The sequence below is a fragment of the Acomys minous genome, assembly GCF_964271855.1.
Source record: "Acomys minous genome assembly, chromosome: 12".
In the NCBI taxonomy this organism is placed as follows: Eukaryota; Metazoa; Chordata; class Mammalia; order Rodentia; family Muridae; genus Acomys; species Acomys minous.
This window is the reverse complement of record NC_140493.1, coordinates 20,073,409-20,094,075: the sequence shown is the minus strand read 5'-3', so window position 1 is coordinate 20,094,075 and position 20,667 is coordinate 20,073,409. Positions and strand designations below refer to the sequence as shown.

Sequence of the window (20,667 nt, the reverse complement as noted above, 5' to 3'; positions counted from 1 at the left end):
CGAAAATTGAATTTGTCCTTGGTAGAGCCTTTCGGGGAAAGGGCAGCTTGTTCTGGTGACCTAACTGCCAGACTGGGCAGATGTGGTGGCCTCATCAGCACGATGGGTTTGTTGTAAACATCAGTTGTCACAACCTAGAGTCATTCCACCACACAGCCTCAACTGAGGAATTGTTCACATGCAACTTGGCCTAAGGGCTTGTCTATGGGGCTGTTGTCTTGATTGCTTTCATCCACATGAGAAAACCCAGCCCAAATCCGTGCTGCGCCTTTTGGGCACAGCCCAGATGTAAAGGACAGGGCAGGAAGCTGACAGCGTCCCCTATTGCTGCTGAGTTCACTCACTGCTGCTGACTCCTTTTGCTATCACAACTGGCTTTTCTGGCTTTCAACAGAGACAAGAGCAGCTCTCCGGGAACTCCCCCGGGCCTTCCATGTCGGGCTGAGACTGCAGGAGCACTCAGCCTCGGCGACTGAGCAACTGCAGGCCTGTCAGCTTCTAGGATATGAGACAGCCATTGGTGGACTACACCTGTTGAGGCATTATCTAGCAATTATGGGTTCCTGACATTTCACGTGTGAGACAGCTACCAGCGGGACCATTTTGACCGTATTTCCTATATCAACTTAACAGATCCTTTTAAATACACACACACACACACACACACACACACACACACACACACACACACACACAACACACCAGTTCTGTTCCTCTAGAGAACCCACACATAACATTGTCAAACGTGTTGTAAGTTTTTTTACACCTTACTTTAGACTCAAGGACCTCAAAAAACTCTGAAGGTGGAATAAAGATCTACTCAGAAGAAATCTTGTTGGCAGGACCGACGCAAGGCCTGCAGCACAGGGCACCCCTGCATTTAAGACATAAGAAGGACCTAGCTAGCCAGCTCTACCACTGGCATTGTGAATTGCAAAGCACCAGAGCCACCGGCTAAGGTAAGTATCCCACATCCTAAGCTAAATAACAAGGGAGCTTGGAGTCAGAACCAGTAACAGGCAGTCCAGAGCCTGCCAGTCCTTGAGTGTTTCTTCCCTTAGGTGGAGCAAGGGCCAATAGACCTCAGGACAGAAAGGTCCCCAGACTCGTGAACACATGGGGAAACTTTCAATCTCTTCTGCTCAAGACTAGGAGAGTTAAAAACAAACAAACAAACAAAAACCCACAAGAGTGGGTGGTGGAGCCCCTAGGTTGAGGAGCTAAAGGGGCCAGGGAACACCACTAGACAGAGTATATGCTGTGGGGAGGTAGAAAATGTAGGAAGAGAGATTTTTAAGAGGTATAGGCTCCGAATGTCAGTCTGGAAAATGAAGGCCAGAAATGAAGGCTACACATGTAGGATGAGACTTGAAGGCAGTGCCTGAGGAGTGCCCCCCACCCCCCACCCCAGGCCCATAATAACCCTCGTTGATTAGAAGAATGGTTAAAAAAACAAATGGCTTTATTGGTGACCTAAGGGAGCTAAGGTCCTCAATCCATCCCTCACTCTTCAGGGTACCAATGGCAAAGGCCTTCTCCAGTACGGAGGTCAATTACATGATTAGTGAGAGTTTCTGGCACGGGGTCAGATCTCTACTCTTAATTCGAAAAATTCCAAATCCTGATTCCTGAGTCAGCAAAGTCAGAGGCTTAGAGTCCGATGGGCATCAGTGCCCTGCCTGTGGGGGGCTCAGGAGGCTGGCTGAGTTGTTCAGCAATTTCTACAGAGCCGTGGGAGGGGGCCACTGCCCAAGTTTCCAAGAAGGCTCCTGCACCAAGCAGGGCGTGGAACCTGGCCCTGCAAATGCACTTCGGGTATCATGGGGGTGGGGAGGTCACATCTCCGAGCAGACTGGGGAGGACAGAGCCCTGCCATGTCCCGGCTCAGTGGGGCCGGCTGCCATCGCCTGTCATTCTTGGGTCCTCACAGGTGGGACAGCCGCGTGGATAGCCCCGGGTTCTTGACAGGATAAAGGTACCACATCACAACCCCCGAAGGACTGATGATCACGGAGAAGTTGGTTTCACTCTGGAGGCCACTGATGATATCGCCTGTGAAAACGTTCTGGCCCTGTATCGGGGAAAGATACATCGATATTAAGGCTAACTGGGGGAACAGCTATACAGAGATACCCCCCCCCCGCCCCCCTCCCCTCATCCCCGCAGAGGACCAAGAATCCTGAATTTCAGTCTATCTGTGCTAGGCCTCCAGTATATCCCAAAGAAGTGCAAACATTATCTGCCCCACCCCATGGCAAGCTGTAAGGACAATGGGAGCAAAAGCTGACTAGTGAATGAGGACCCGTTTGGGGGGGGCCAAGGGTGGTCATTTCACACCCAGGCGCTCCATCCACACAGCTGGAAACACCACCAGAGCCTCTAGCTGCACGCCCCAGGTGCTGTCTAGCACTCCAAGGCACAGGGGAGCGCTCAGTTCCCGGGTACCCAGATACCTGCCCCACCCCAGGTACCATCTAGGTCTCCAAGGTATAGGGGACACCCTAAGGGCCACCTGGATGCCGGAGGGCTGGGCCAAGGACTGCTGCATGTGGCATGGCACTCACCTCATACACTTGGGATCTGGGGAACTTCAGTTCCAGGAGGGAGCAATGGAAGCGGTAAGGCATGTCTGTTCTGCGGCTGAAGAAGACCAGGGCCCTGGCGTTATTAGACAGACGCCGCTTGAACACTTCGATGTGAGATTTACTCTAGGGATAAAAGATAACCATTGGCGGGTGTCTTTCCTTCAGTGTGGCCCTGTTATCCCTGCCTTCTCTATCATGCCCCCAAGTTCTTTCTTGTTTTTGTTTTTTCAAGTCAGGGTCTCTCTGTGTAGCCTCGGCTGTCCTGGACTTGCTTTGTAGACCAGGCTGAGCTTGAACTCACAGCGATCCTCCTGCCTCTGCCTCCCAAGTGCTGGGATTAAAGGCATGCACCACCACCGCCCAGCCCAAGCTCTTTCTTGTTTTTTTTTTGTTTTTTTTTTTTTTTGAGACAGGGTCTCTCTGTGTAGCCTTTCTGTGTAGCCTTGGCCATCCTGGACTCACTTTATAGACCAGGCTGGCCTCGAAATCACAGCGATCCGCCTTCCTCTGCCTCCCGAGTGCTGGGATTAAAGGCGTGCGCCACCACGCCTGGTTTCCCAAGCTCTTTCTTTAACCCCAGCCCACAGCTCTGTCGCAGGGACTGGAGGACGACAATGTGACGTCACGGCCATCTGGCGCCAACACTTTTCTCTCCCTTCCTTCTTGACTCGGCAGATGCTGACTGACACAGACTCAGTGCCAGGCACTGCCAAAACCACCCCAGGGCTGCGGCTGGGGGCACCACTAAGAGCAAACAACGCGCGCTGTTGGGGGAGGGCACGCAGCTGGCCTCAAGTACGGCGAGTCTCACTGTCCAGAACATTCCTCAGCCCGCCTCCAAAACTGGCACCAAGCAAGGCACTGGTTAGCTCCACAGGACATCAGTAATTCAACAAGGGCCTTCTGGGTATTGGGGTAAGATTTATTATTATATTTCTGTGAATGAGAATTTTGCCTGCATGCATGTAAAACGTAGTGTGAGCACGCAATGCCTGAGGCCAGAAGAGGGTGTCAGATCCCTGGAATTGGAGCTGTGAACAAACACAGGCATTCTGAGAATGGAGCCTGGGTCCTCTGGAATGTAAGTGTTCCTAACTACTGAGCCATCCCTCCACCACCAACTTTTATTAACTATTAACACCTGTGGGCATGTATCAGCCAACTTGTGCAGATCAGAGAACTTGTGGCATTTGGTTCTCACTTTCTACCTTGTGGGTCTCAGGACTGAAATCAGGTCATCGGGCTCTGCCACTTGACCAGCTGGGCCAGCTTGCTGGTCCTCAGCAAGCGGCTCTTATAATGTGATACACTTCTTTTCATTAGAGTCAGGGATTTATGCACAGAACAAAAGATTTGGGGTGACACTGTTGTATTCAAGCACAACTGTGTGGCCTTGTTGCTTAGACTCTGGAAATTTCAATTTTAGCAAGACAGAGTTACTGAGAAAATGCATGCTGTGGGCTCAGCCCTCAGACACTTGCAGCGGCAACAGTGCACAGTAGACACTTGGAGCAGTAACAGTGTACAGTAGACAGTAGACACTTGCAGCAGCAACAGTGTACAGTAGACACTTGCAGCAGCAACAGTACACAGTAGATGCTTGCAGCAGCAACAGTGCACAGTAGATGCTTGCAGCAGCAACAGTGCACAGTAGACACTTGCAGCAGCAACAGTGTACAGTAGACACTTGCAGCAGCAACAGTACACAGTAGATGCTTGCAGCAGCAACAGTGCACAGTAGATGCTTGCAGCAGCAACAGTGCACAGTAGACGCTTGCAGCAGCAACAATGTACAGTAGACCCTTGCAGCAGCAACAGTGTACAGTAGACCCTTACAGCAGCAACAGTGCACAGTAGACCCTTGCAGCAGCAACAGTGCACAGTAGACACTTGCAGCAGCAACAGTGTACAGTAGACACTTGCAGCAGCAACAGTACACAGTAGATGCTTGCAGCAGCAACAGTGCACAGTAGATGCTTGCAGCAGCAACAGTGCACAGTAGACACTTGCAGCAGCAACAGTGTACAGTAGACCCTTGCAGCAGCAACAGTGTACAGTAGACCCTTGCAGCAGCAACAGTGCACAGTAGATGCTTGCAGCAGCAACAGTGCACAGTAGACGCTTGCAGCAGCAACAGTGTACAGTAGACCCTTGCAGCAGCAACAGTGCACAGTAGACGCTTGCAGCAGCAACAGTGTACAGTAGACACTTGCAGCAGCAACAGTGCACAGTAGACGCTTGCAGCAGCAACAATGTACAGTAGACCCTTGCAGCAGCAACAGTGCACAGTAGACCCTTGCAGCAGCAACAGTGCACAGTAGACCCTTGCAGCAGCAACAGTGCACAGTAGACACTTGCAGCAGCAACAGTGCACAGTAGACGCTTGCAGCAGCAACAGTGCACAGTAGACTGTTGGGGGATGGGCTGATTTATTTTGATGTTAATTAGTGCTTACTGTCTCTGACCAACATTTTGCTTAATAAAAAGCCATCCCACCTGGGCAGGGCAAAGGAGATAGGTTGGGCTAGGGGAGAGAGGAATTCTGGGAAGAAGGACACTGCCACCAGGAGAAGGAGACCTGAAGTGAAGAGAGGAAGGCCGCCATGGGTTAGCTGGAGAAGCACGTGGCCCACAGCGTGGATGGAGAATCCAGCCCAGATGAAGAACATGAGCAAGTATTTGGGACTATGAATGGGAGGTAGCTTGATAGAAGTTATTAGAAGCAGATGGCATGGGATTGAGGCAGGGATCGCATGCCTGCCCCACTATGGGAGACAATTTAGAGGACTGATATCTGCCCTGCCCCAGGTTAACTAAGGCTATCTTAAAATATAACAAGTGTCTGTGTCTTGATTGATTGCTAGCTGGGCCTACAGATAATACTTGCAATTTAAAAAACAATAGTAGACCCTTGCAGCAACAATAGTGCACTAGACACTCACAGCAGCAACAGTGCACAGTAGACACTTGCAGCAGCAACAGTGCACAGTAGACCCTTACAGCAGCAACAGTGCACAGTAGACCCTTACAGCAGCAACAGTGCACAGTAGACCCCTGCAGCAGCAACAGTGCACAGTAGACCCTTGCAGCAGCAACAGTGCACAGTAGACCCCTGCAGCAGCAACAGTGCACAGTAGACCCTTACAGCAGCAACAGTGCACAGTAGACCCCTGCAGCAGCAACAGTGCACAGTAGACCCTTACAGCAGCAACAGTGCACAGTAGACCCTTGCAGCAGCAACAGTGCACAGTAGACCCTTACAGCAGCAACAGTGCAGAGTAGACCCTTACAGCAGCAACAGTGCACAGTAGACCCTTACAGCAGCAACAGTGCAAGTAGACACTTGCAGCAGCAACAGTGTACAGTAGACCCTTGCAGCAGCAACAGTGCACAGTAGACCCTTACAGCAGCAACAGTGCAGAGTAGACACTTGCAGCAGCAACAGTGCACAGTAGACCCTTACAGCAGCAACAGTGCACAGTAGACCCTTACAGCAGCAACAGTGCACAGTAGACCCTTGCAGCAGCAACAGTGCACAGTAGACCCTTACAGCAGCAACAGTGCACAGTAGACCCTTACAGCAGCAACAGTGCACAGTAGACCCTTGCAGCAGCAACAGTGCAAGTAGACACTTGCAGCAGCAACAGTGTACAGTAGACCCTTACAGCAGCAACAGTGCAGAGTAGACCCTTACAGCAGCAACAGTGCACAGTAGACCCTTGCAGCAGCAACAGTGCACAGTAGACCCTTACAGCAGCAACAGTGCACAGTAGACACTTGCAGCAGCAACAGTGCACAGTAGACCCTTACAGCAGCAACAGTGCACAGTAGACCCTTGCAGCAGCAACAGTGCACAGTAGACCCTTACAGCAGCAACAGTGCAGAGTAGACACTTGCAGCAGCAACAGTGCACAGTAGACACTTGCAGCAGCAACAGTGCACAGTAGACACTTGCAGCAGCAACAGTGTACGGTAGTCTTTGGCTAAAACCTTCTTGAAACTCTGGAGAAAAGTATTTATTTTCTGCAGGACCTCACCTGCACACAGCTGCCGTGACTTACCTGTGTTCCTGTCATGTATTGCCGCCCTGACTCTCAGGAGCCATCCTGCTCTGACCCAGGCAAGAAACCAGCAGCTCCATGTGATTAGGAGGGAGCCCTAAGCCTAACTCCGCTGCTCTCAGGGGAGCCCATTTCCTTAGCCTTCTCTTCTGCTCTGCCCCCATTGCAGTACCTTGAAGATCCTGCGTCCCTGGATGCCTAAGGGGTCCTGATTGATTTTGATCATGAGTGGATTCTGGAGAATGTCTATGTTCTGGGGGGAGATGGTCCGCAGGTCCGTGGACATGAAGAGGGGAGCTGCCAATACTGTCCATAAGGCCATCTGGGCCTGGGATTCCTCAAAGCTCAGGCCAAAGTTCCCGATGAGTAGCTGGGGACAGAGGAAAGGAACAATCAGTGCTGGCTTCCTCAGGGAGGCAAGAGCAGGGGGGGACAGATGTACGTTGGGGCCTGGCTTAGCACAGCCAAGTGGCACTGGGACAGCAAGTCACAACCCATCTAGGATCAGCTCTCGCTTCCCCTGGGCAAAGTGGGGGTGGTGATGGTGGCCTTTTTGGGCTGCTCAGAGCTCAGATGATGCAATGGGACCCTATGGCCAGGAAGTTTGTGAGGAGGGAGGTGCAGGTGGGTGGGTTCCTGTGGCTCCAGCCTGTCATCTCAGCACTTGGGAGGTAGAAGCAAGGGGGTCATGTGTTCAAGGCCAGCCTTGGCTACACGAAGTCCCCACTAAAGGAGATTGTGTCAAAACCAAACAGAGGACTGTGCCCCACACACCTTTAACCCAGGCACTTGGGAGGTAGATGCAGGTGGATGCCCTTGAACTCAAGGGCAGCTTGGTCTATAAAGCCAACCAGGGCTAGACAGAGCCTTTGTCTCAGAAGAACAAAAACAAAAGCAAAGAAAAAGACAAAAACAAAAACAAAAAAGAGAGAGGGGAGGAAGGAGAGGAAGAAATGCTAGGGAAACCTGTCTGCCACCCTCTGCTAGAATCAGCTAGGATTCCATAGTGAGACCTTGGGGGTGGGGGGCGGGGAGAGAGACAGACAGACAGACAGACAGACAGACAGAGACAGAGAGAGGAACTGGCTAGGTTAAGTTGCAGAGCTAACAAGCACAAAGCAGGTGAGCTCAGCTCAGCTCTCCAGGCAAGCCTACTACCTCACTGTCACTGATTGAAGATGTTTGCTAAATGAACTGATAATCACAAAAGGATCTGTGTAAGCCCACAGGGCTATGATTGAGATCTGAAGATCTAAAAGCAGGATTGCAGGGTAGAACAGGGCTGTGGGGGGGAGTGTTGTGTTGCGGGGAGCGGGGTGAGAGAGTACAGCAGAGGAGCAGAGGCAGAGAGGGAAAGGAACACACAAGCACAGGAAAGGTGGATGGATGCTACAGAGGGGCTTTCAGAGCTTTAAGACATATCAGCGCGTCCTGGGGAGGAGATGCTTATCAATGGGCACCCCCAAACCCTGCTCTTGAACAGTCTGATGTGAAAGAGGGAGCAGGGTGGGGCTTAGAAGACCCCTATACTCCCAGTTCAGAAACACAGTTCAGTGCTGATTCAGGCCCTAGAACAGCGGTTCTCAAACTGTGGCCTGAGACTCCATTGAGAGAGGTCACATATCAGATATCCTGCATATCAGATATTTACATTAAGATTTATAACAGGACCAGGCATGGTGGTGCACGCCTTTAATCCCAGCACTTGGGGAGGCAGAGGGCAGGTGGATCTCTGTTGAGTTCGAGGCCAGCCTGGTCTACAAAGTGAGTCCAGAAGAGCCAAGGCTACACAGAAAACAACAGCAGCAACAACAACAACAATAACAACAACAACAAACCCTGTCTCAAAAAAACCCAAAAAACAAAAAACAAAACCAACCAAACAAAAAGATTCATACCAGGGGCAAAATTAGTTATTAAGTAGCAACAAAATAATTCTATGGCTGGGGGTGGCCACCACAACAGGAGGAACCTTAACCAAGGGTCACAGCATTAGGAAGGTTGGTAAGCGCTGTCCTATAAGGAGGAGAGCACAGGGTGCTATGTTGCGTGGGCTGCAGGGATGGCACGGATGCTACCCCCTTCCACACTGGTACCATGTCTGGGTCGTTCCAGTGCCCGGGACCTGCTACTGGCTGCAGTACGTCCTGGTGCTTCACGAACCAGTCGAGGATGGACAGCACACTCTTCCAGGAATCCTGGATGTCCTCGTAGTTGCGCCACAGATTGCAGATGCGGGACATCAGAGTGTAGTTCACCTGGATGTTGGGAAAGTCACGAGCCAGCACTGGTCACCTCGCTGCTGGGGAGGCTTGCAGCGAGGCAGGGAACAGGGTGTGGAGTCCGGGGGAGGTGGTCCCATTCAGGGGATGCCAAGGCCTTCCCTCCATGTGGGTGGGGGTGTCCCCATCACCCTCTCCACCAGGTGCCTCCTACATGGCGTGCACTCCCAGTTCTTCAGCGACAGGGCCGCCGCTTGCCTCCTTCAGAGTTGGAGGTCTGAGCCCCTCCTGAAGCTCTGGCTTGGCCTCAGTCAGCCTTCTGGGGTTTTCTGGCCCACATGGAACCAGCCAGGGATTCTGGCCACTTGCTGGGCATTGTGACTGTGGCTTGCCAGCCTTGGATACCAACCCCAGCTGCCTACCTGATGAGGTGGCAGAGCCCTCTCCCTGCCCCCTCCGTCCCCCCGCCATGTTCAGTGACCTGGTCTCTAGACACCTACCAATGGGCGTGTAGGCTAACTATGATGAAAACAGCTCTGGCTGTGGTGGCAGCCTCCCTTAAGCCTGGCAAGTAGGAGGTGATGGGGCCCTGGCAATAGGAAGCTGCGGCTGGCAGGTGCACAGCATGGCTTACCTTGGGCGGTAGGCCTCCTTCGTAGGCTGGCCAGCTGCAAGAAAAGGCGATGGGACGGCCTGTGGCATTCAGGGCAGCAGCCATCTTGGGGTACCCTGCAGAAACCTCAATTTTGGTGACCGGTACAGGGAGGGGACAGTCTAGGAAATGCCTCCCCGCACCTAAAGGCTTGCTTCCTAGGTGCCAAGCCTTAGGAGGTATCTATGGTGCCATTGCATCTTTACGGAGGGTGGGGGTGGGGTGGGGGTGTGGGGGTGGGGAGGTGGGGGTGGGGGGTGGGGAGGGCGCCTGGGAGCTGCAAGCCGGAGTGAGGGATTGGGGAAAACTAGCAGCACCGGGTGCGGTCTGACAGATGGAGCTCCCCAGTGGCTGCTCCCTCTCCATGCGGCGGCCCCGTGGGACGTGAACTCACCCTCTGCCCGTTCCCTGGCAGTGGAGAAACAGCCGTCCAGCTTCAGCATGTCCACCTTCCACTCTGCGAAGGTCTCCGCATCCAGCTCCACTTTGTCTAGGGTGGTGCCAGGGTAACCCATGCAGGTCATTTTGCCCATGTCCTCATAAATGCCCAGCTTCAGACCCAGGGAATGAGCCTGTGGGGGACCAGAGAGGCAGAGGGGTGGCCCAGGTGAGAACCCTCTTCGCAGGCCCATCTGACCAGAGCCCATTAAAACCATCAGTGCCTCCCAGGGCTGGGGGACATAGCTCAGCTCGCAGAACTCGCAGAACGTTTTTGCCTAAACGTGCATGAAGGCCCGGGCTGGTGGCACGCACACCCTGCATTCTGGAGGTAGAGGCCGGAGCACCAGACAGTTCTTGTTTGTTTGAGACAGGGCCTCTCTATACAGCCCTCGCTTTCCTGGAACTCTCTATGTAGACCAGGCTGGCCTCGAACTCACATAGCTCTGCCTGCCTCTAGAGCATAGGAGTAAAGGCACGCATCACCATTACCCAGCCAGCACCAGAACTTTAAGGTTATCCTCAGCTACAGAGTGTTGAGGGTCATCCTGGGCTACAAGACCCTATCTCAATAAAATAAAGTAGAGACTGTCAGTGAGGCCCACTGACCAAAGGACAGGTCCCAGCTGGCTGGTCTCTGCCAGCTGCGGCCACTTTCCCTGCAGCTGTTTTTTTTTTTTTTTTTTTTTTTTTTTTACCTTGAGGCCTTATCTCTGTGTTCAATTGAACCAGGTGCCTCCTCCTGAGATCTTTCTGGCTCTTACCTCATTGGGCCAAAAGTAGGTATTCAATTTTTTCAGTTTCCACCCTCATACTGAGTTCTCAAAGGAGACTGTGCTAATGAACCCCAAATGAGCCCCAGGCCTTTACACTAAGGGGCAGGGCTGGAGTGAGGCTTACATAGTCAGCCAAGAAGGGAATCCCATGAGGGAAGCGCTTGGGATCAGGCAGCAGGCGGCCCGTGGCATCACGCCCACCAATCCAGCAGTCATCGATGTTGAGGTATACATAGCCCAGGTCCCGCCATCCATCCTGGGCCAGCCGGTCAGCCATCTCCATGAAGAGCCGTTCACTAGCGAGGGACAGGAGGATGGCGCTGCTCAATAGCCCAGGCTGTCCCTCACTCCTGCCCTTCCCCTCTCCTCTGAGTGTGAATTCTGCCTGTCAAAAATCATGCCGCTGCCGTCAGCTGAGGCCCAGGCAAGATGTCGAGTGTAAATGACCTCCTAGGATTATGTTAGGGTGGGGCAAAAGGGTGGTCTGGCCCCCTAGGCCAAAGGGCAGGACTAGGCCAAGGGTAGCCTGTGGGGCCTTTCTGGCCATTTTATCTCCTTTTCAGTTATTTCAGGGGCCAGGTCCCCTTCAAGGTCCCTACCCACTGAGGCCCCAAGTAGGTCACGGGATGAGGCGTGTCAGGTGTACCTCAATCAGTCCAGTCTGCGTAGTTCCAGGTTTCACAACACTGACCTTACATTTCTTCTTTCCTTCCTTTTCCCCCCCCCCCCCTTCCTTCTGGTTGAATGTCCTCCACCGGCTGTCCCCTATGTCACTGCTCACCTGATGCAGTTCTTCGGGTCCTCGTCACAGTTGACGTTGCACCGGAACCGTTCCCAGGCCAGCCAACCCATGGGTGGCGTCCGCAGGAGGCCATTCTCCAGCAGCAGGGCCCGAGCCACCAGGGCCAGCAAGAGCACTTACGGGGAAGGCGGAGGCAACTTGTAAGTGGCTTCCACCACCTCTTCCCGCCACCCTCCTCACCCTCCTCCCCAGTCATCAAGTTACCCAGCGGCCCATTGGGGTTAGAGTTGGCTCAGCCTGTAAGTGCTGAGGGTAAGGTGCGTGGGGCAAGGCAATGTATTTAAAAAAGAAAAATAATAATAATACTGGGCTCCCCACCTGCTGTTGCCACAGGCTGGGGATCAACAGAACTGACTCCTGATATATGTAAGACCAGATCCTCTCTTCCCTTCCCTACACAGAAATGGCAGTGTGTGGCGGACAGACTCTAGGTTTCTGAGGCCTTAGGCTTCTTTGCCCTTCGCCTCAGAAAGCCGCAGTAGGGCCTGAAGTCGTTGTTCAGGATGGACTGTATGCTGCAGCTCTCCTCCCTGAGCCCTTCCTCTTGCACCTGTTCCCTTCCATATAAAGCATTGTACCCACTTTACCCGGCTGCTAACGACAGGCAGGCCGCGGAACCAGGTAACAACATTGGGCAGCTGAGAAAGGAAGTGGCCTCTTTGGAGCGGAACCGATTCTGGGGTGTGCAGTGTCTCTTTGCTTTTCCTGGCCCAGCTCCAACAGGAAAAGGAGAAGAACCCCTCTCCACACATAGCCACATCAAGAAAGAGGAGGGCAGGCGTGTCCTCTCTACAGTCCCCTACCCTACCCCACCCCCAAAGCCACCCCAGGAGGTGTGGGTACCTACCTGTCCTCTGCAACATTGCCTTGGGGTCAAATTTCAGGATCCGACCGAATCTTTTCTTATTAGCTTTGTGTTGAACTGTGGAAGATAACATCTGTTAGGTATCTCCCCCGGGTGTAGTGGACCCGCCTTTAATCCCAGCACTCCGGAGGTAGAGGCAGGAGGATCTCTGTGAGTTTCAGGCCAGCCAGGGTTATTATGGCCGGGCGTTGAGGACCAGCACTCTGTGAACTGGAGGATGACCTGACCCACATAGCGAGTTTCAGGACAGTCAGGGATATTACATAGAGAGAATTTGTCTCTGAAAACAAGCAAGTAAGCAAAGAAACAAAGAAACAAAAAAACAATTAGGGAATCCACACTTGGTACCAAGTTGCTTTCATTAACGTCACTCCTTCCCTAGTAATCACTTTCAGGAATCTGAACTCTTCTTTTAAAAAGTCTAGGCCTTTTACTAGACCAGTGTCCGAGAGCGACCGGTTCCAGGAAGCCCAGGAAAAAGGAAGAGCCCATGGGTCTGGCGAGGCTCCAGATACCTATGTAGGTCCCGGTTCTCGGTCTCCGCTCTCAAAATCGCAGGTCCAGGGTCCCCTTTGGTCCTTACCCTCACGCTTGCTCAGTCCGCAGTGCGCTTAGTCTCCGGAGCCTCGTACCACCGCAGCACTAACCTTTAGCTACCCGGCAGGCGGAGCATCGCGGGGACCTCCGGAGCAACCAATCAGAATCCCCTAGCAACGACGGGCCCTCCCTCTATGCCCCGGCTCTTAGCCTCCATAAGCTCCGCCCATCTAAACTGGCGTTCTGAGCGCTCCTGAGGCGCGCTCCCATAGGAGTCAGCTCCGGGGCCCTGTGCGCGCACGCCTGTGCCGGCTAGTGCTCTGTCCGAGAGGGCGCGGGAGGTGGTGCGCACTACTTGCGCTCAGTAAGTGGCTGTGCAGTGAATTCCTACAGAGGAGGAATTGAGACAGCCCAGAAACCTGGCCCTTAACCGCTAAAAAAAACAAAAACAAAACAAAAAAACAAAAAAAACTTGGGTGGCAGAGGCAAGTGGATCGATGTGAGTTCGGGCCAGCCTGGTCTACAAAGTGAGCCCAGGACAACCAAGGCTACACAGAGAAACCCTGTCTCGAAAAACAAAACAAAACAAAACAAACAAAAGAGCCTGGTGGGATTTTTACCTCTCAGAAGGTCAGGAGGCTGCCCCTCCATCTGATACCCAAGGGGTTGTTTCGTCCATCTACTCCCCACATTTATTTATTTTTGGTTTTTCGAGACAGCATTTCTGTGTGTAGCCTTGGCTGTCCTGGACTCACTTTGTAGACCAGGCTGGCCTCGAACTCACAGCGATCCAACTGCCTCTGCCTCCCGAGTGCTGGGGTTAAAGGCGTTGAGGCACTACGCTGGACTCCAACTTTCTTTATTCATTCCGTTATTTATTGGGTACATGCTAAATGTCAAACGCTATTCCTGGATGCCATCATAGCCTCCCCTATCGGAATATCTACAGTCTTCCACATCTCAGGATAATGGCAAACCTATGTCTGTATCTATCCTACCTTCTCTTTTCCTCAGCCTTCACAGATAATTCTCCAAAAATCCCGTGCTTTCTGCCTTCAAACCCCACCCCTAGTCTCATGCTGGGCTCATGGTCACAGACTGCCTGGATGGCTCAGAGAAGCTTCTCAAGGGGCTCCCTGCTTCCATTTTACTTACTCCACAGCAGCCACGGGCAAACCTTGAAGATCCAGTCCCGTGGGCTGGAAAGATGGGTCAGTGGTTAAGAGCGCTTACTGCTCTGGCAAGAGGGCAGGTTCCATTTCCAGACTCACATGGTGGCCTGCAGCCATCCCTACTCCTGCCCCAGGGGATCTGACACCCTCTTCTAAAGTCTGAAGCCATCAGGCATGCACATAGTGCACATACATACACGAAAAAAACCAAACCAAACCAAACAAAAAACAAACAAACAAAAAATGCTCATACACGTAAGATAACCTAAAACGAACCCAACCCAGCCCTGGTCGCATCTCTCTCAAGTCCACATGACGGCTAGTCTCTTAGTTTGGAGAAATACCTTTTGACTCTATTTCCTGCTGTCACCTTCCTCACTGCCCTCCTGTGGCCCATCAAACACAGCCTCCCCCAGGGCCTTTAGAGCTGTTCCTTCTGCCTAGAATGCACCTCTAAAAATGGGCAAAGCTGACCCCTTTATTTCCCTAAATTTGTCCAAGTGAGGTCTACACTGCCCATTCTATTTAAACTGGAAAGTGCCCCCCCCAAAAAAACCAATGCTCTGTTGCCGCAGGTGAACCTTCACCTCGTAACATATTTGCTCTGTTTACTATTAAAGAAAAGTTAGTAAACAATAACAATAAACACCCACCTCCCTTCCCCTCCCCCCCCAAGAAAAAACAAAACCCATCCAGTAAAACTCAGAATGTAGAGTGTGCTTCTCTGCATTGTGAGGTCAGGGAGGGGACCTGAGAGCTGACAGCTGACACCCAAATGTCAAAGAGCTGTGAGTGGGGGTAGGGTGAGAAGGAAGGGCCAGCTGGGCTTCAGGAACTACAAAAGCAAAGGTTGAGGTGGGAACCCACAAAGGCCCTGAGCAGGCATTTGAATGCGCTTGCCTTCTGGGGGCTTCTGGAAATCCCTGTCTTCCCTGCAAGCCTATGCGGATGGACAGACTTCAGGTAGAGCCTCGGGATCACAATGGACTGCGGGTGATAGAAGCTGTCATAGCCAATCTCTAAAGGCAGAGATGGCGCTAAGCCAAGGACTTGGTTGAGAACCTGGGCAGGGTTTTGTAGGCTGTGTAGGAGCTCTCCTTAGGAAGCACCCTACCGGTTGACTTGCCTGGCTTGCCTCTGCAGGGGAGCAGGGGGCGGGGAAGATGGGGGCAAAGATTGGCTGGGAGGTAAGGGAAAACTTTTAGGGAAAAAAAGAACAGCCTGAATTCTCCTTTGGTGGCGGGCTGGAGGCCTGTGTGTAGCGTGAGGTTGGGCTCAGGGTTCAAGGCCATCTCTCACCGACGAGTCCTGCAGCTCAAGCAGGTCCCCACTCTCCAGGGCCTCAGTTTCCCTCCGGTGTGAAAGCCGAGGTGACTTTGCAGATCCCGAGGCCTGGTGGGTACTGGGCGGGGAGCGGCCGGGGCGGTAACACGAGCCTCCCGGGCGGGGTCTCCCGGCTCCTGCGGCCACGTTCACCACCCGGGCGGAGGCGAGGGGTCCGAAGCGGGAAAGTCCAGGGGTCGACCGCCTCTCACCGGACGAGTCGGGCTCCCGGTATAGAGGTGAAACGGGTGGGGCGGGCTCCGGGATGAAGTGACCGGGAGGGCGTGGCCCTGGACGTGGCTGGAGCGCCCGAGCGGGATCCAGGGACCCAGGCAACCCCAGGCAGAGGCCTTGGCCGCAGGCGCCCTGTGGTCTCGGCCCTTCTGTGGGGCCCACGAAGGGCTGCAGCTAGAACGGGCTTCCTCTACTCGGGGCCTGCTTGCTTCTCTTTGGAGTCTTTCTCCTTTCCCGCCAACCCCCCCCCCTGCATCCTGGCTGCAATTTCATTACTCACTACTTGATTAATTCATTATTTATTTTGTAGTTTTTATTCATTATTCATTTAATTGTACATGCTTACTACATGTGTCTTCTGATAGAAGGTAGATTTCGGGAGGACGGTGACCTAGTTTTCTCCACGGATGTATTTCCAAGAATTTAGCAAGGGCTGATTATTGGAGGTTACTGGAAAAACCAAGCTTAAGCCACTCTAGACGCCCTGCAAATAAGGACAGTGATGAATGACACCGTTGTGGCGACAAAAGGGACAAAGCTAGAGATAGAGAACCTCTGGCCAGTTGACCTTAGATCAAGCCACTTTGGGTACAGAGTTCTCTGCAATACTGTGGTGACAGTGCTAAAAGTGAAAGCTAGGTCCCCTTGTCTGGCACTTAACTGACCTACCTAATCTCAGGGGGCCCAGAGTTACCGTCAAGAGACAGTGAGTGGGCAGTGGTACACATCTTTAATCCCAGCACTGAGGAGGTAGAAGCAGGTGGATCTCTGAGTTCAAGGCCAGCCTGGTCTACAGAGTGAGTTCCAGGAGAGCTAAGATTACACAGAGAAACCCTGTCTCAAAAAAACAAAACAAAAAAGCAGAGAGAGAGAGAGAGAGAGAGAGAGAGAGAGAGAGAGAGAAAGACAGACACAGAGAGAAACCAAGGCATAGAGGGAAGTTCAGTTGCCCTGGGGGATGAGTGGGGCATTTAAAAGGGGGAGGCAGCTTCCTGCAAGAGGCTACCCTTTGCCTGGGGCCCTAGAGTTAGAACAGCAGTTCTCACAATTCTTTGAGAATTGTTTTGCAGGCTCCCTGGAAACCACCAGGCTGAACTGTGGTTAGATAAGAGGCCAGCCTGTCCCCCTCTGTGGGCACTGCTGATAAGCATGTCACCAACAAGGCCCCGCCTAGAAATGCTCACTCTCCATCATGTGACCCTTGCCAGTTCAGCTGCCCTATAGGAACCATGTCTTCAGTGCAGGCCACTGGAGATTACAGAGCAGGGCCGCCTTTGACCCCTCCCTGGCCTGCCCCTCCACTGCCTCCATCTGGCTCTGAGATCACAGGGTCTTATTAAGGTGGTCTGGACACCACCGAGAGGCTAGTATGGACCTAGGAAGGCATGGTTGACTGGCTTCAGACTCAGAGTGAGAGGCTTAGGAATGGTTGAAGACAGAAGTTTCTTTGGGCTTGGGGTCCCTTTCATTCCTCCTGGGGGTTACTTTTTGGCAGGGGGCTGTTTAAAAAAAAGTGTCAGTAGCCATACCCAGGTTAGCCAAGGATATGGTGTGACCCTGTTTGAAAACCATAACAAAGCCGGGTGATGGTGGTGCACGCCTTTAATTCCAGCACTCAGGAGGCAGAGGCAGGTGGATCTCTGTGAGTCTGAGGCCAGCCTGGTCTACAAAGCGAGTCTGGGACAGCCAAGGCTACACCGAGAAGCCCTGTCTTGAAAAACCAAAAAAAGAAGGGGGAAAAAAAAAAGAAAGAAAGAAAGAAAGAAAAAAAAGAAAACCATAACAAAGACCAGTTCAGTGTGGGGTTCAGTGAGCTCAAAGCCCCTCCCTGCCGTCAAACCCCAGCAATGCATAGACTGAGCTTGGTGATAGGCCTGCAGTCCCGGCACCGGGGAGGTGGAGACGGTTGGATTGGAAGCTCACGATACCCCTCCTTGGCTACATAGTGAGGGGAGCTCAAGAGTAACCTAGGTTACATAGGACCCTGTCTTTAAAAAAAAAAAAAAAAGAAACAAACAAAACACCATGTCCGTGTCCTGCTGTTTCTCCTCTCCTAATACAATTATTGTCTTTTCTGCTACAGTTTGTTGATGTGCAGGTTTTTTGTTGGTGTGACCCTTAGTGACCTTCGAGATGAAAGGTGAGGAAGGCTAGCCCTTCACAGCTGACGTCCGAACGCTGCAAGGACACAGACAGTAGGAGCCCCAGGACTGAGCTACAGTCTTCTGCGCTGGATTCTTTCCTGGGGCGCTGCCCTCTCTCTACCTCACTGTTGTCGTGGGGGCCATGAAGCTGAACAAGAGGAGTGTGGCCCACTACGCACTGAGTGATTCTCCGGCAGACCACACTGGCTTCCTTCGTACTTGGGGAGGACCGGGCACCCCACCCACTCCCAGCGGCACTGGCCGAAGATACTGGTTTGTTCTCAAGGGCAACCTGCTATTCTCTTTTGAGAGTAGAGAAAGCCGGGCCCCTCTGAGCCTGGTGGTATTAGAGGGCTGCACGGTGGAGCTGGCTGAGGCTCCTGTGCCTGAGGAATTTGCCTTCACCATTCGTTTTGATGCCCCGGGGGTACGCCCACACCTGCTGGCGGCGGATGGGCAGGTTGCCCAGGAGGCCTGGGTGAAGGCACTGTCTCGAGCCAGCTTTGGCTACATGCGACTTGTGGTGCGAGAACTGGAGAGCCAGCTGCAGGATGCCCGTCAGAGCCTGGCCTTGCATCGCTGTGTCCCTCAGAAGGCTGTGGCCAGCTGCAGTAAGTCTCAGGCTCCTGACCGCCGGCCCCCGGGCCCCGAGAATGGCCACTTTCTCCCCAGGGACCGCAGCTCCCCTGGTACTGTGGAAGAAAGGGGGAGCAGGTCAGTGGGTCGGGATATGACTGAATGGGAGTTACAGGGCCCTGCCAGCCTCCTCCTAAGCAGAGGGCAGAGTCCTGTGTCCCCTGAGACTTCCTGTTTCTCTACCCTGCACGACTGGTATGGGAAAGAGATCTTGGCTCTGAGGCGAGGGTGGCAGGAAAGAGCCAAGGGGAGCCAGCCAGAGAGCGAGCAACTGAACAGGCCCTGAGCCGGGGCCTTTTCAACTGTGGCCTTGTCCTGCTGGTCAGGACCCCGGGGTCAGAATTTCAGGAGCTAAATGTTCACTCGCTTACAGGTTACTCTGTGTGTGTGTCCCTCCTGCTTTGTAGACTTTTTCCAACTTCCAACTTCCTCTCCTCTCCCTGGGGTGAACTGAAAAATCGTGACTCTCATGTATTTTCTAAGGCCTAGAAAGGCCAGGTGGCCGATGGGAACGTAACGTAATGCAAGGAGGGGGCTGTGCTCCCCTGCCTGTGAAGGACATCCTAGCCATAATTTCCAACACAGGAAGTCTTGACACCTGAAGGCCAGAGGTAACGGGAGAAGTGGCTTGAAGACTGACATGGGCATGCTTTGGGTGGGGCTCTCTGTAGGAGAGGGTCTTCAGGTGCTAACGGGCCACCCTGTCAATGTACAGTGCTGGACACTGTCCCCAGAGAGGCAGGCAGTCTTACACAGGAGGAACTTTCCCTGATCTGTTGTCATGGCCACCTGTAGGGACTCTGTCACCTACCCAACTTGCTTCCCAAGGTTTGTCTGCAGAGAACACTCAAGGCTGCCCTCTCCAGTGTCATGCCAAGTATCTTTGTCTTTTGTTCTAAGAGGTCAGATGGCTGGGTCCAGAGCCAGAAGCCAGGGCCATCTGTCCCCTTTATATAGATGTAGTGACAGTGACGGTGGGAAGATGTGTACCCTCTTCCCAAACAAAATCTGCCCCTTCTTGACCTCTCTTCTTTCTCTACCCGAGGCCTCGGGGCAGCTTGACCAAAACCTATGTAGGCCTAACGGCTGAACTTTGCCTCCAGGAGACTGAGTTGTATGGTCTCCTTGGCCAGGGCCAGTTTCTGTGATGCCAGCCGTGTTTCTCAGGCCTGCATATACACCTCAGCCATCTGCCCTTGATTGTACACACAGGTACCGCTGGCCTTTGCTAACTTTCTTGTTACAGTAGTTAGTGTTTGCTCTTTAAGTAGTTTTGGGTTTTGAGGACCAGGTCTCACTTTGTAGCCCATACAGGCCTGGAACTCATTCTTAGGTTTGCAAGTGCTGGGATTGTAGATATGAGCCACCACACCTAACTTGTTTTTGTTATTGTCGTCATTTGTTTTGTAGCGGGAGCAGGTGGGAAGGTCTTGCTAGCCCACCCCCCTTTCTCTTATAATCGGGACAGTGAAGTTCACAGGGTTGGTAGCAAGGTGATAGAAGACATCACCTTGACTACACAGTGAGCTTTTGGCTAGACTGGACTACACACGAGACCCTCTCAGAAAATTATTCATTTGGTTATTATGACTGGTGTGTTTACAAATGAAGAAATCACGAGTCAGAGTTGCAAAGCTGGTGTCTGAGGCTAGCAACTGAGGTAATCTGGGGACCTGTCTTGCTGACACAACTTCCATCAGGCCAGGCCCCCTATTTCCTTCTTCCCCAGCCCCGTATAGGAAGCCCGCTGCCCGCTGTATATGTTGTGGAATGTTAACAGACATTATGGGCTCCTGTTAACTCGTTTTTGTTTGTTCTAGACAGGGTCTCACTATGTAGTCCTGATTGCCCTGGAACTTACTCTGTAGCTCAGGCTGGACTGGAATTCACAGAGATCCTCCTGCCTTTGCCTCCCTGAGTGCTGAAATTGCTGTGCCAAAATTGGAAAGGTGTGCTATACTTCGCCTGGGTTTTTGTTAACTTTTTATATTACAGTTTATATATACATGTAAATACCAAGTAAAGTTTTTCTTTGCACATTTTGGTTCCTTAATTCAAGTCTTTCAGGGGGGAGGGCCATCCCCCACGCCCCTCAACATCTACAAAGGGAACCCCAACTGACGGCCCCGCCCTCCGGAGCCCGAGAGGAGCGTCGTCCTGACGTCACCACGTAGGGCGGGCACCAAGGGCTTTCCCACCGTTACAGGAATATTTGCACTG

The 20,667-nt window shown here is 52.7% G+C and overlaps 2 protein-coding genes across 4 annotated transcripts; one reads left to right on the top strand and one right to left on the bottom strand.

The window, feature by feature from the left end:
- Positions 1-1,444: 1,444 nt before the first annotated feature.
- Positions 1,445-15,599, bottom strand: NAGA (alpha-N-acetylgalactosaminidase). Of its 3 annotated transcripts, none has more exons than XM_084748394.1 (10): positions 15,410-15,599; positions 12,384-12,458; positions 11,516-11,651; positions 10,859-11,030; positions 9,915-10,092; positions 9,503-9,597; positions 8,743-8,904; positions 6,819-7,016; positions 2,565-2,708; positions 1,445-2,071 (listed from the first exon to the last, which is right to left on the bottom strand). In XM_084748394.1, exons 2-10 carry the CDS (start codon positions 12,397-12,399, stop codon positions 1,925-1,927), a joined length of 1,248 nt encoding a protein of 415 aa, XP_084604520.1. In that variant the 5' UTR covers positions 12,400-12,458; positions 15,410-15,599; the 3' UTR covers positions 1,445-1,924. The 3 variants fall into 3 exon arrangements, with proteins under 3 accessions (XP_084604520.1, XP_084604519.1, XP_084604521.1); XM_084748393.1 differs by lacking the exon at positions 15,410-15,599 and adding an exon at positions 12,985-13,138; XM_084748395.1 differs by lacking the exon at positions 15,410-15,599 and adding an exon at positions 12,917-12,938.
- PHETA2 (PH domain containing endocytic trafficking adaptor 2) lies at positions 15,534-20,561 on the top strand. The gene is made up of 2 exons (XM_084748453.1): positions 15,534-15,672; positions 17,751-20,561. Exon 2 carries the CDS (start codon positions 17,954-17,956, stop codon positions 18,731-18,733), a length of 780 nt encoding a protein of 259 aa, XP_084604579.1. The 5' UTR covers positions 15,534-15,672; positions 17,751-17,953; the 3' UTR covers positions 18,734-20,561.
- Positions 20,562-20,667: the final 106 nt, after the last annotated feature.

Bases quoted from the DNA above. Each gene is read 5' to 3' on its own strand.
- NAGA (XM_084748394.1), bottom strand. The intron at 9,598-9,914 runs GTGAGTTCACGT...AGGTTTCTGCAG, and splicing joins TGCCAGGGAACGGGCAGAGG to GGTACCCCAAGATGGCTGCT. The intron at 7,017-8,742 runs GTACCAGTGTGG...CTCTGTCCCCAG, and splicing joins ACTGGAACGACCCAGACATG to CTACTCATCGGGAACTTTGG.
- PHETA2 (XM_084748453.1), top strand. From the start codon at position 17,954: ATGAAGCTGAACAAGAGGAGTGTGGCCCACTACGCACTGAGTGATTCT.